At 32.9% G+C, this 15162-nt stretch overlaps 2 protein-coding genes across 2 annotated transcripts; one reads left to right on the top strand and one right to left on the bottom strand.

Annotated features, from left to right (window-relative positions):
* Window positions 3386–7353, top strand: LOC109720811 (60S ribosomal protein L10-like). Its single transcript, XM_020248139.1, has 4 exons — window positions 3386–3475; window positions 4815–5316; window positions 5739–5820; window positions 6993–7353. Exons 1-4 carry the CDS (start codon window positions 3466–3468, stop codon window positions 7071–7073), a joined length of 675 nt encoding a protein of 224 aa, XP_020103728.1. The 5' UTR covers window positions 3386–3465; the 3' UTR covers window positions 7074–7353.
* LOC109720638 (protein NEN4) lies at window positions 8776–14238 on the bottom strand. Its single transcript, XM_020247879.1, has 6 exons — window positions 13874–14238; window positions 11991–12148; window positions 11541–11587; window positions 11353–11416; window positions 9750–9920; window positions 8776–9061 (listed from the first exon to the last, which is right to left on the bottom strand). The coding sequence occupies exons 1-6, from the start codon at window positions 14160–14162 to the stop codon at window positions 8969–8971; spliced, it is 822 nt and encodes a 273-aa protein (XP_020103468.1). The 5' UTR covers window positions 14163–14238; the 3' UTR covers window positions 8776–8968.

Raw genomic sequence — 15162 nt, 5'->3', positions numbered from 1 at the left:
CCTCGGGCAATGCCTTTTAGAAAATAGAAACTAATAAGGCGGGAAGTCGAAGCAGCGACGTTACATAGAATGAATTAATGAGACGGGAAGCCGAATAGACATACGTTACAGGAAAAAAATTAATGAGACGGAAAACCGAAGAGGCAGACGTTACGAAAAAGGCGAGTGATCGTAATGATTGGAGAGTAAAAATTTTGAGAAGAAATGGCAAAAATTTATGAGAAATAATGTATGCGTATAAGGCCCCGTTTGGATACCCTTAAAATCGTAGCATAGTGCTACACAGGTAGAAAATTTATCCTATGAAGCGTTTGGGAGAAAAAAGAAAATAATCTAATTTTTAGAGTATAGTTAAACTATACTTCAAAAAATGGAGTAAAATTTAAATTTTAAAATCTATGTTGAAATTTAATTTCATGTTGAAATTTAAAAGTTAGAACTTGATATATCTTTGCCCAAGAATGGTGAAATTTTTTTCCTTGGGTTAGAGTGAATTATAATTTTACTCCATTTTTTGAAGTATAGTTTAACTATACTCTAAAAATTAGATTATTTTCTTTTTTCTCCCAAACGCTTCATAGGATAAATTTTCTACCTGTGTAGCACTATGCTACGATTTTAAGGGTATCCAAACGGGGCCTTATACGCATACATTATTTCTCATAAATTTTTGCCATTTCTTCTCAAAATTTTTACTCTCCAATCATTACGATCACTCGCCTTTTTCGTAACGTCTGCCTCTTCGGTTTTCCGTCTCATTAATTTTTTTCCTGTAACGTATGTCTATTCGGCTTCCCGTCTCATTAATTCATTCTATGTAACGTCGCTGCTTCGACTTCCCGCCTTATTAGTTTCTATTTTCTAAAAGGCATTGCCCGAGGAGTCCGTAGGCATGACATACGGTGTCCTCGACAACAACCTCGCCTACTGCGTCCGCTCCAACCTCAAGCACCGCAAGCGCGCCACCCTCGCCCTCGCCCTCGCCATCAACGTCGGGTGAGTCGAACTCTAATCCTAGACCCCAACCCTTCTCTCTCGATCTCGACAACTTAAATTTGTAATGTGCAGTTATGCAAAGGGTGTGTATCCCTCTTCTCTAATCGTCTCAGAGAACGAGTAGTATCGGCTAAGAGAAAATTAAAACCATATGGTACTAAATTGATGCACCTTAAACTACAATATACTAAAGTGAGAAAGTGCGAAACCATAGGGTACTAAATTGAAATACTTTAAACCACATGGTACTAAAATGAAAAAGTGCGAAACCACAGGGGTGGTTTTTTTTTTTTTTTTTTTTTTTTTGGAGGTTGATGTTTTACAGTTTTACCATCCATAAGGTGTAAATTTATTACCATAGTCATATAGTGGCTAAATTTTACTTATACTCCATTTTGAAATTACAGCGGATAGCATCAAGTGTGCTGAAAAAATATTATATTTACTTTTGTTTGTATTATCACGTTCCACGTATCGAACCAACTTTTATTAGTCTTATAAATTATTTTTTAGCACTAAGAATTTAAAAAATGTTGTAAATCATGAAATGAGTGGGAGTAAGAGTTACACCGAATAATTATATATATAAATAGCATTTTAATTTTTTTAAAAAATAACTACTTATACACCCAAAAAAAATAAAACTTTAATGGAAGCTCCCTAACGACATCTCGTTAGAGAGTGCTTGATCTACTGTCATATGGTAATTTTACCCCTATCCAAGAGTGCATTAGGTATTCTTTCAATACTAAAATTTAGAAAAATTTTTTAAAACTCTAGAAAAAAGGAATATAAGTTTTGGATATTAGATAAACTGCGTATAGTAGTGAATTGAAGCTTCTCAATCGGACTCAACTTTTATCTCAAAAACCTTTAGTTGATAGAAAATGATGTCTAGGCTCAAAATTTTTGATAGATCCATAATGTGGATTTGAATCTTTTTAATAAAGCTCAACAGTTTATCTCTAAAAACTTAAGCTGATAAAGAATAACGTTTGGACTTGAGATTTTTAATAATTATCTTATTAAGGTTTAAAAACTCTTCAATGTTTAATACTACAAAACAAAAAAATATATAAAACAAGACAAGACAAGGGCCCAATATGGGCTCTTGGATACTTGACCGAATGGGGTGTAAGATTTATACCCTCTTTGGAGTGTATAAGTAGCAATGCTCTAAACAAATATTTATTCTCATATTAGTCCTTATGGTCTTTTAAAATTTACTATTTGCATTATAGTTTCTTAAAATATAACAACTTGTGCATATTAGTCTTTCTATTATTTTTTTTTCCGTCAATTTTCTTATATAAGGTTAGTAAAATTTTGTAAAACAGTTGTTTAAGTGAACAAATTTGCATAGTTTTGCCTGCGTAATTTTAATAATTTAATAATTTAATTAAATTTAATAGTTTTGATTATATGTTGCTAAATAAAACTAGACCAATTAATGACTAATAAAAAGTAAAGTCAATAAATTTGGAAAAAATTTCAACCCAACTAAATATAATAATTCAAATAAAAAAAACTTCAAATATCACCCATGTGGTTCACACTTTTTACTTTAGTACCCTGTGGTTTAAAGTGTATCAATTTAGTGCCTCGTGGTTTCGCACTTTCTCACTTTAGTACCCTGTGGTTTAAACTGCATCAATTTAGTACCCCGTGGTTTCATTTTCTCTTTTCGTCGGCTTCTCTATTAATATTTCGTTAAATTATATACAAAAAATTTCAAATACCTTGCCTGGGTTTATCGAATATTACTTTAATACCCTCTAGTTTTAATTTTGTCATTGATTTTTTTTTCTTCCGTTAATATTTTCGTTAAATTATATACAAAATACTTCAGATACCCTATCTAGGTTTATCGAATATTCACTTTAGTATCCTTTAATTTTAATTTTGTTATTTAACGAAAAAAATTAGTGAAATGGATAATAAAAAGAAAAAAATGAAACCATAGGGTACCAACTTGATTCACTTTAAACCACAGAGTACTAAAGTGAGAAAGTGCGAAACCATAGGGCCTAACTTGATACACTTTAAACCATAGGGTACTAAAGTGAAAAAATGTGAAACTACGGGGGCATTTGAAGTTTACCCTAAAAAAATAAAAATCGGAGGGGTTTGAAATCGCAAAAAGAAAAAGATTGAGGGGTCTATTCGCAAAAAGAAAAAAGAAAAAGTTTTATTCCGTTGAGGTCCATTAAAATCAGGCCCTAATACGTCACGGCCTACCTCAGCCCATTAAAGCATCTCGGCCCGTCAACGTATGAATGCGATCTCGTCCGTTCAAAGATGGACGGTCACGATCACTTAGCCAGGATCAAACGGTCAAGAAAACCGGCCCATCTGAAATCTAGGGTTTCGGCGGTTCGTTTCGCTCCCTATATATATAAACATCGTCGTCTCCGGATCTCCCCCATTCCTGGGGTTTCCTCTCTCCGCTCTTCGCCTACGTTCGTCGCCATGGGTAGAAGTAAGCATTTCGATTTCCCCATCTCTCTCTCTCTCTCTCTCTCTCTCTCTCTCCTGTAGATCTTTTTCCGCTCTGGTAAAATTGATCAAATGTTTGAATTAATCTTCTTCTGTTTCGACGTGATCCAATTAATGGTGTTGCTGAAATGTTTGAATTGGTTTTTTTTGTTTTTTTTTTTTCGATGGTCTGATTTTGATGTTGCAATGGTTTGGTGTCCTGTTTCTATGTGGTTTTTTAGTATGCTGATTTTGTTAGTTTGATTTTGAAGGTTTATTAGACCATGTTTTTGGCTATTGTTTCAGATCCTAATCTCTCCGCGATCTCGTGACGGTAGAATTCGCTTAATAATTGCAATTACATGATTTATGTTCTTCATAATGCGCGATTGATGTCAAGTTGAATGTTTGATTCGGAAAATGTAAACTTTTGTTTTTCCAATATCCCTCAAATGCAATTGCGATTAGATTTAATCAAGTTTAGTCTTTTTTAAATATAGATCTACCTGACTCTAATGTTGGATTAAACAGAAAATTATTAGGAAATTTGGATGTTATAGCAGTGAAAGTTGGAAAATAAGCCGTGATTATTAGCTCCTCTGTCAATATTTTGTTTTTGGGATAGGTGGATCACTTTGATTCCATTTTTTATCAAGAAAACCTGGCTTGGGTTTTGAGGTGTGCTAAATCTGCACCTTGCATAAACATATTTCTATGAAACTTAGTAAATTAATTCTTTTTCCAAGCCATTACCTGCTCTTGTTTACCTCTGAGAATTTCTGACTGTAAGTTATATTGTTATATTTACACAGGTAAAAAACATGGGTATTTTTGACAAATATGCCATATAATGAACCAGAAGTTTTAAAAGGTCTAGTATGATTTTAGCAGGATTGCTGATTAAGGATGTGGTGTTGTGATGCTTTTTGTATATATATTGGTGTAAATACAATTCAGAAGTACATCAGATTTAGATATATGTATTAATGTTAGCTTCAGATAATACATACTAATATTAGTTGGGGAGGTTATGTTTAATGCAATTTCCAATTGTTCATAATTCTCATGCACCTTTCTTGTTTGTTTGTAAATTTTATTAATTTAATGGGATAGACAAAAGGGAGGTATCGGCCTATTGATATCAGCCAATGCTTTCTAGCATGAATGAGTGTTTTGTTTCCTCTTTATTTTCGGTTTTCTCTTCGGTGTGGGTTGGGGTGCAGGTATGTCTTGAAGCATTGTGTTCCACAATATATTTTTTTAAAACCTTTGTTGTGTATTTGGTTTTACTTTAGATTTACTTTACAAACTGTATGTCATGATTTATAGTACATCACACGCAGGACCTGCAAGATGCTACCGCCAAATCAAGAATAAGCCGTACCCAAAATCTCGTTACTGCCGTGGTGTGCCGGATCCAAAGATAAGGATCTATGATGTTGGCATGAAGAAAAAGGGTGTTGACGAGTTCCCCTTCTGCGTCCACCTTGTAAGTTGGGAAAAGGAGAACGTTTCAAGTGAAGCTCTTGAGGCTGCTCGCATTGCCTGCAACAAGTACATGACGAAGTTCGCAGGAAAAGATGCTTTCCATCTTAGGGTTCGGGTTCATCCATTCCATGTGCTTCGTATCAACAAGATGCTTTCGTGTGCTGGGGCTGATAGGCTTCAAACTGGTATGAGGGGTGCTTTTGGGAAGCCACAAGGGACTTGTGCTAGGGTTAGCATAGGTCAAGTTCTTCTTTCTGTCCGATGCAAGGATAGCAACAGCAACCATGCTCAGGAAGCGCTCCGTCGTGCTAAGTTTAAGTTCCCTGGCCGTCAAAAGATCATTGTTAGCAGAAAGTGGTAAGTAGCTGATGAATAGCTTTCAAATGGCTTTTAAAAATTAATTGGATTAGGTGTTGTTGGTTACAGTTAATCTCCATTTTGTTCAACTCAAAAGTACCAAGTTATTGGATGTGTTGGTGGATGGTGGATTTTTGCCATCTGATCTATTAGATTTGTTGGCTAAACACACACACGCACGCGCAAACTAAACTGTAATGATAAGAGTAGAGAACCCCAATTCCTGATGCATTCGATTACACATTGTTTTAGTTTGTAGAAACTGGTAAAAATGTGGACGTGTCAATTATTTGATTGGAGCTGTATTTTTCTACTGATGGTGTTGAATGCTGAGTCCTGGATTTATAGTATCAAAATACATATTTACTCCCATTCATGCGAAAACTGTTCATGAATGTTTATATTGTATATTGATGATGCAGGGGATTTACCAAATTTAGTCGCACTGACTACTTGAAGTGGAAGAGCGAAAACAGAATTGTACCTGATGGAGTCAATGCTAAGGTATGTTAATAATTTGTTCTAGCTTTGCATTTAGATACTGGTATTACCATTACTTGTTAGGGTTTTGTCATGCTTATTGTTTCTTGACTCTTATCATCCCTTTCTCATGTGAAACATCAGATTTGCTTTTCAAACTTTGCTAGTTAACAGGTTACCCCTTCCTTCTGCATTTAGTAGTCATTAAATAGCCCATTCTCGAGTACTTGGGCTAAACTACGGTCTATTCTTTTAAAACAAGTCCGACTACAGCTGGTGTTTTGACTTAAGATATCCCGTCTTTTGTTTATAGCTTTTTAGTAACTAGCAAGGCATCCGCAACATGTTTTTCATCTTCTCAGAATTTAGTTTGAGGATTTCTTACCTGAGGATAGTCAAAATTTCTTTTATAGCTTTTTAGTAACTAGCAAGGCATCCGCAACATGTTTTTCATCTTCTCAGAATTTAGTTTGAGGATTTCTTACCTGAGGATAGTCAAAATTTCTTTTATAGCTTTTTAGTAACTAGCAAGGCATCCGCAACATGTTTTTCATCTTCTCAGAATTTAGTTTGAGGATTTCTTATCTGAGGATAGTCAAAATCTTTTTTTGTAAGTGGAATTTTAGTTTCTGTCTTGTCCCCACTGTTTCGTGAGGATTGTTGAAAATTGGGATAAGTGCTTGGTCATGATGATAAACACGACTCCTCCAAACTCCATGGACCTATCATTCTTAGGGATAAACATGCCATTAAGGATACTTTGACGTCTAATTTTAAGTCGGGATAAAATGATAAAAACTTGCTTTTGTGTTCCGATCCGACCTACTAGCACCAATAACTCGTTGTGCCCAATTATTAGTTGTTATGCGGCCGTCACCTATAAGCCTCTTGCACTCTCCCACATTATCTGATGTGGGACTACTAAGGTGTTGCATTTTGTATATGGGGGAATAGCGTCATCGTATCTAACCAATTGCAGTGTAAATGACCATAACTTCTGATTGAAGGTCCTAGCATTTTATGCCGATTAAGAACCAATTTTTTATGGCCTTTGTTAGAGTCGGAATGTTTAAGCTTCTAAGTAACATAGCATTATTCTCCTTTGAGTAGCTCCAATTCTACATTTTGTACCCATTAAGCAACCTTTAGTGATATAACCGCGGCTTTTTAACAAGTTCTTTTGCTTGCTTCTGCAGTTGCTTGGATGCCACGGGCGGCTTGCTAATCGCCAACCAGGAAGAGCTTTCCCACCTGCTTCAGTCCAGGAAGCTTCTTAAGTTCCTCTCCATTTTTGGTGAATTACAACATTGCTGCTCCATTCTTGTTTCATCTTTTGGTCATGTTTAGGGCCTTATTCCATCATGTTGACTTCTTTTTATGTACTAAGTTTGCTGCAGCAGCTTCTGCTTGTGTAGAAATCTGCTGTTAGCTTTTACTTTTGGTTTGTCATTTTTTTATTATCACAACACAATTATTATGTTTTAAGTCTTGGTGAATTTGTATTTGACTATGGGATCGTCGTTAATCGCCTATGTTTTTGGGTATTATGGGGTTGAATGAAGTCTTTCATTTGTGCTTACAGGAGAAGCATGGAATCAACTATATCTATACAGATGAAAAACAAAGACTAGGGTTTATATATATAAACTAGATAGTTATTATGGCTTGTTAAAAATAAAAACAAAGGAAACCACCATTTATTTTTTAAATGAATTATCAACTATATCTATACATATAAGGGGAATCCAATCTGTTCAGGAGGATTTGGCAGGGATTTCTCACCATTCCAATACTTTCCTCCAAACCCTATGATTTATGCTCGGCTTTGGTGGTGATTCATTTGCTATTAATTGTATTTTCTCGACAACACTAAATTCTTCCTTAAATTAGCTACAACATTTTTCTTAGGGTAAATTTCAAATATCATAGTTTCGCACTTTCTCATTTTAGTATTCTGTGATTTAGAGTGTATTAATTTTTGTACACCCTATGGTTTTATTTTTCTTCTTTCGCCACCTTTTTCGCTAACATTTCGTCAAATTATATGCAAAAAAAATTTTAGATATACTATCTAGGTTTATCGAATGTTTACTTTAGCATTTTTTAGTTTTAGCTTTGTTACTGATTTAATGAAAAAAATTAATGAAAGGATTAATAAAAAAGAGAAAAATAAAATTACGGAATACTAAATTGATATATTTTAAATCACAGAATGATAAAGTGAAAAAGTGTGAAATCACATGGATGGTATTTGAATTTTTTTTTTCTTACTACAAATATTATGGAAAAAATAATTTCATTGAAATAATTTCTTTGTCACGTCTCGTGCTAGCCCATCATCAAAAATTTCTTTGGCACTAATCATTTACCTAGCATTAAGAGAGAGAGAATGTTTTCTATGCTTCCGAAAGTACGGAGATTTCTGTACTTATAAGCTTTTTTTTTTATGATAGAATATCCGATTCGACGATCGGCTTTTTTAGACATAATTTACGCTATTCGAATTATTTAAAAATTAAATTTTATAAATTTTTGACATTATTTATTAAGTAATCAAAGGGTTTAAAAATAACTATTTTAACGGCCAATGCGTTACGTTTGTAAGTTCAATAATATAGAACAATTCAAATTACATGAAATTTTAGTAAAAAAAATTTACTCAATATCAAGAGTAAGACCAATACTTTTGATTTGAAATTTAAGTCTTTTATTGTTGTTTTTTATAAGATTTTTAATTTCAGCCATTTATTTAGAGGCTATTTGTTCACTAAGCAAAGAAAGTCAAAAAATTATAAAATTTAATTTTTAGATAGTTTCAGTATTGTAGATCATATCTAACAGAGCCGATTTTCAAATCAGATGTTCTATCATCAGACTTGTATTTTTAAAGGCACGGGAGCCTAACTCTCTCTCTCTCTATATGTGTGTATATATATAAACTAGCTAGCCAGATTATTGAGATAAAGCCTGCAGGCCAATTTAAAAAGGAAACAAAGAGCACCTCCATTTATTTTTTTAGTGGATTATCAACTATATCTATACAAATGAAATCATTGGAATATACAGCCATTTTGAAGTGGGGATCATTGGAGCTAATTTAATTAGCCAAAATGCCCTTCTCAACAAATCATCTTGAAATTAACATTTAACAATACAATTTTCACCCTTCACATCATCTCAATAGAGACCTTGAATGTCTAAGGAAAGTGTTGAGGGGCCTTGCTCCTTGTGCACTAAAAAGTGCTTCTTTTGCCTTCTCCATCACCTAATGATCAAGAAAATTATAGCTATCATGACTAATTTTTTTAAAAGAAATAGAAAAAAAAAAAAATGATTCTTACATGTAGATGCAAATTATTTCATATCCTTTTGGTATATATGCAAAAATGGTCAAGGCTAATTTACTTTATTTTTTTTAAAAAAAGGAAGTTAGTTTGCTAAAATCGATATTTTAAAAATTAGGTCGAACATTAACCTGAAAATGTTATTAGATCAGAGGTCAATAGACCACTAGTTGTACCAATAACGTCGGCAGGACGTTATAAATATTTAATTATTATTTATAATTATTATATCAAAAATATGTTATTATTATTATTCTAATATCATTCTTAATTATAAAATAAAATTAACAAATCTCTAGGCCAAATTAAGTTGATATAAGTTTTCAAGTTTTACTTTTTATAAGAGTAATCTATACTAATAGAAAATAAAATCAGCAAAGTTGGTGTTAAGCCACTGAATTTTAACATGATTTGATTAAAAACTTCCAGCTGAATTAATTAAAACCAGGTCAATTCTCTAGTTCGATAGTTGAACCGCAGAAAGCAATTTTTTCACTTAACATATTTAAATGATTGAACCAAATAATTTTATAAACTGGGTCACGATCAAATCGGTCAAACTTTCGACCTGGTTTTTTAAAATAAGGCCACCCTCAGAATATAGACTACCTTCCCCAGTCTGTCCTTCTTGTAAGGGACTACTCTGTGGCTTGCAGCAGCTGCTGGTGGGGATTTTCTGCTGGCTTCTTCCCTGCAGGAGGCTGCATTTGCTCTGCTCCTTGTAACAACACCTGCACTCTCCATTTTTTTGCTCCATAATATTTGTGGAAGGCTTGACTCCTGTTAATTAATGGCACCAAATTATTATTATCTTCACATAATCAAATAAATCAAAGAGGAATATTCCTTACATTTCAAACAATTTTGAAAAATTCCTATTTCGTTGTTTCATCTGTTAAATATAAAAATATTAAATATGGTTCTCTATCAGCTTAAGTTATTAAAGAATAAAAAAACTTCAAATACCATCCATGTGATTTTTTCACACTTTCTCACTTTAGTACTCTATGGTTTAAAGTGTATCAATTTAGTGCCCTGTGGTTTCATTTTTGTCTTTTTATTATCGATTCTACTATTTTTTCATTAAATCAGTGACAAAGTTAAAATTAAAGAATACTAAAGTGAATATTCGATAAATCTAGGTGAGATATCTAAAGTTTTTTGTATATAGTTTAACAAAATATTAACGGAAAAACTGACGAAAAGATAAAAATAAAATCACAGGACACTAACTTGATACACTTTAAACCACAGGATACTAAAGTGAGAAAGTGTGAAATCACAGGGGTGGTATTTGAAGTTTACCCTAAAGAATGATGGTTTTTTTGTATTATTTAATAGTTTGAGTCATACCAAACTCCTAGTATTATTGATTTTCTATTAATTTTTTTTATTTTTTTTCTTTTTCCTCAAAAAAAGGTTCCTGTTGAGAGCATCTTTTCGGGAAATCAAAAAAAAAAAAAAAATCTTGTNCGTTAAATCAGTGACAAAGTTAAAATTAAAGAATACTAAAGTGAATATTCGATAAATCTAGGTGGAGTATTTAAAATTTTTTGTATATAGTTTAACGAAATATTAACGGAAAAGCTGATGAAAAGATAAAAATAAAATCACAGAACACTAACTTGATACACTTTAAACTACAGCATATTAAAGTGAGAAAGTGTGAAACCACAGGGGTGATATTTGAAGTTTACCCTAAAGAACAATAGTTTTTTTGTATTATTTAATAGTTTGAGTCATACCAGACTCCTAGTATTATTGATTTTCTATTAATTTTTTTAATTTTTTTTCTTTTTCCTCAAAAAAAGGTTCCCGTTGAGAGCATCTTTTCGGGAAATCAAAAAAAAAAAAAAATCTTGTAAACATTAGATTTATATACAGTTCTTTTACTCCAGTTTTATCCACCCTCGCATAATAATCTATTCACATAAACTTCATATAAATATCAAATTTAAGTATTAGCGTATTGAAAGGATGTACAAATAATTATACATTAATATCAGCCGAATATTCTTAAATTTTACTAAAATATGCCTTTTAGCAACGATTTTTTTTTTAAGAAAAGAAAAACTTGAAATTCAAAGGTTTATAGCAAAAAATTTTAAAAGATAATGTGTATATATATATAGACTTAAAATATAGAAAATTTCCAATTAATTTTTCTCCATTGAAAAATTTCGACTTAAATTTTTCGAGTGTGTGTTCATACCAAGAGTAGAACCGTGGCGCAATGCTTGATAACCTCCAGGTTCATGCGCGCATCATCTAAGCTTCTGCGAGTGATCAGCATACACATCATAAAATTATTATTGGTCAAAAAAAAAGAAGGCTTAATTAAGCTTGTGAATTAATTAAATAAGAATCAAGTTTTGGTGAGATTAAGTTATACATATTAACCTGTGCTTTTGTTGCCCTAGACCGAAGTACGAAGCCAATGTTGCCATCTGAAAAAGTGAAGAAGAAAAGTTCGTTAGCTCCTACTGTTTGGCATGTTTATTAACGAGCCGAATACGTGCTGGCTTGCGAACACCAAGTTAGATTGTCAGCCCTACTACTACTAAGTGAAAAAAAGAAAATGAAAACTAGAATCTTAGCCTAATAATTGAAATTCACAAAATGAAAATCTCTTTACATTTGGATTGGCCTAGAATTCAAATAGTAAATTTTTTTAATATATATATATTCGAGCTATATCGAGCTAAGCACAAGCGAGTTGATCTCAACTTGTTAAAATTTCGAGCTAGAAAATTCAGCTCATGTTTCGAGCCAAACACGAGCTGGGTCGCGACCAACGAGTTGGATTGTCTGCCCTAATGGGAGAGTATCAAGAACAGTAGTAATATATACCTTGAGATCTCCAGCTCTCCTACCAAAACCTTGTGTGAGAAGAGGCAATGAATCAATCACCCCAGTGGGCTCAGGAGGAGGCTGGCCAATGTCAGCAAATGCTTCTCTTATCCTTGGGCAGTCAAATCTCTGAATGTTGTGTCCCACCCACACTCTGCCTGCAGCATTCATTATCTAGTTTCATTAGGATTTCTGTAAAAATATCAAATAATACCATTTCTGCTGTACTGTTAATTTAGAATTACTTTCACACATGTTTCTGTAAAAATATCAAATAACATCATTTCTGCTGTATTGTTAATTTAGGATTACTTTTATACAGGTTTCTATAAAAATATCAAATAACAAATAAATTCCTACAAAACAAATATAATGGTCTATTTAGTCCCTTGGAAAATTCTCTGATTTGCAAATATTTCTCTCCAAAAACTATAATTCGTTCATATAAGTCCCTGCCGTTTGATTCGTCGTTAGTATTTTAATAATTGGTCCGTAAAATGACTATTTTATTCTTATAAATTTATTCTTGTGAAAAGCTATCTTTCTTTTTCTCTCTCTCCTCGCCTTCACCGCGACATGACCGACAAAAGAATTTTTGAAGAGATAAATTTACTAACTTAAGTTTTATAGTGATATATTGTTTATTTGATACCTTTTAGGAAATTTAAATACTTTCAGAAATTTGGAGTTTTTTTTTTCACCATAAAGTGACAATGAACAGTTCATGGTTGAAGCAATCTAAATTGAACCATTATAATTAATGGACATTTTATAAGATGAACTTTTTTTTTTTATACTGTTGTACACTTTACCCTCTTTCTTTTGACTGACACTCATCAATTTTCCTTTAATTTCATGTATTTTAATCAATTAAATAAATAATTTTCTGCATTAAGAAGTAATTTTATCAAATTTCACATCTCCATCTACTTTTTAGCTTAAAAAAAATGAGTGCTTCAATTACTGACCAATAGCTAATTAATAAAGCTTGTATGCTGGGACCTTGAAATCAGTTAACTAAAGTAACTCAAATCAAATTGAGGGGAATCTCCATTTATATTTTCCTAATTTCTTCAAGAAAAAAAGGTATAATTGTACAAAGGTCCCTTAAACAGTTTAACTATAAACCATCTTTACAAAGATTGCTTTAATTTCGCTGCAAAGTACAAAAAAAATATTTTGTTAAATAATTAAGTAATGTAGAAAGCGTGAAAAACTATTTTTTGAGAAAGCTTTTTATGAGAATTTTTTTTTTTAGTTTTTCGTCAGTTTGGTTTTGATAAAAGTTAGTTTCTTAAAAAATATTTTTTAAAAGATTTCATAAAAAATTAGTGTTTTCGTATTTTTCAGATTTTTTTGAAAAACAAAAGCACTAGCTTTTAATAAAGCCTGAAAAAAAAAATCAAAAAATTTATTTTTGCTTGAAACCAAATGAACAAAAAACTAAAAGCAGAGTTTTTCAAAAAAAAAAAAACACTTTGATTAGGGAGACAACTTTTTACATTTTATCTAGTAACCAAACAAGGCCTAAGCTGCTATATAGAGATTTAATGGCGCATAAAATTTTAATTTTTTTTTTAATCTACTAGCTTCGTGAACATCTCATTCCACCAGGCGAGTTATCTTTTGGGATATGAACTAAAAATGTGAACATCAATTTTATAAACTAAAATTAATTATTGTTATATATACAAAATTGACTCATCAATAATAATAAAAATAATTTTGTAGAAAATTAATTATTGTTATATATACAAAATTGACTCATCAATAATAATAAAAATAATTTTGTAGAAAATTAATTATTGTTATATATATAAAACTGACTCACCAGTAATAATAAAAATAATTACGTAAGTAGCGCGAATTAAACATGGACTCACCGTTCAGAATCTCGAAGATTCGGCTGGCGACGTCCGCAAACGGCGGAGCGGAGGCGACGGCCTCGCGGGTGATTCCGCTGAGCCTCCTAGCGGAGACGGCCGACAAGTTGGCCGGCCTGATCAGCGTGGAGTAGCTGGCGACCTCGGCGAGCCTCCGCGGGCAGACTAGTATCGCTCCGAACTCCACCAGCCAGAACCGCCACCCGGCTTCTGCGCCCGCCGGCGCCGTCGTCTCGACGTCGAAGAACACAATCTCATCACCCATACTTTGGATAGATATATTGTACATATGCTACTATACTAATCTTTTTCTTCTTCTTCTTCTTGTTTCCTGCTCTTTGTTATGGATATGTGTTGTATATATATGTATATATATATGCTTGCATGTGTATATATATATATATGTATGTATGTATGATAATAGTAATGGGAGAGAATGTGTTGATGAGGGGGTTTGTTTTGGCTTGTAAATGAAGTAGAGAGTACTTGGCTTGTTTGAGTTGGTTTTGATGGGTTGCATAGCCCAGCAAGGGAAGCAAAAAAAGAGGAAGGAGAGAAATGTGGGTGAAACTAGGAATAATCACAAATATGAGAGAGAGAGAGAGAGAGAGAGAGAGAGAGAGAGAGAGAGAGAGAGAGAGATTGCTTTTGGATTAGGTACTTGCAACATGCATGCATGCTTTGCTTCCTAAACAGGCTAGTGTTCTGTGTTCTTTTGTTTCTTTTAATTTATGTGCTTATTATAAGTACTTGGTGTAAAAGCTAGGCCTTAAACAGGATATATTGTTCTGTGTTCTTTTATTTCTTCTAATTTATGTGTTTGTAAGTACTTTGTGTAAAAGCTGGGTCTTAAAGCTAGTTAGCTGGCTCTTTGGTTAAGGGGTATGATTAGGGGTGGAACCAGACCCAGGCCTAAACAATCGCCCGATCCGATGGGCCATGTAGGGGTCGGGCTCTGGGTATCCAAATTATTGGATGGGTTTAAAAGTTTAGGTGGAAAAATTTTTGGACCTATTTGGAAATGTTCAAGTCCGACCTGGACCCAACCTGAAAGGCCCATGCATTAGTTATCAGAATAAGATAGTTAGTTAATACATAGCATCTATTTTATTTACTATATTTATATATACTAAAGTAGAACCTTAGTGTAAAACTGCCACGTGTCTTTCTATAAGCTTGCCACGTATCAAACTCAAATATGGAATAGAGTTGAGTGCTCCTGAGAGCACAGCAGCCCTGCTCCAGTGCTCCGTGTATATATATATATATATATATATATATATATATAT

The sequence above is a fragment of the Ananas comosus genome, linkage group 14 (genome assembly GCF_001540865.1).
Source record: "Ananas comosus cultivar F153 linkage group 14, ASM154086v1, whole genome shotgun sequence".
Lineage (NCBI taxonomy): Eukaryota > Viridiplantae > Streptophyta > Magnoliopsida > Poales > Bromeliaceae > Ananas > Ananas comosus.
Note: the sequence above shows the minus strand (reverse complement) of the source record. Positions and strands in the feature narration are given on the sequence as shown.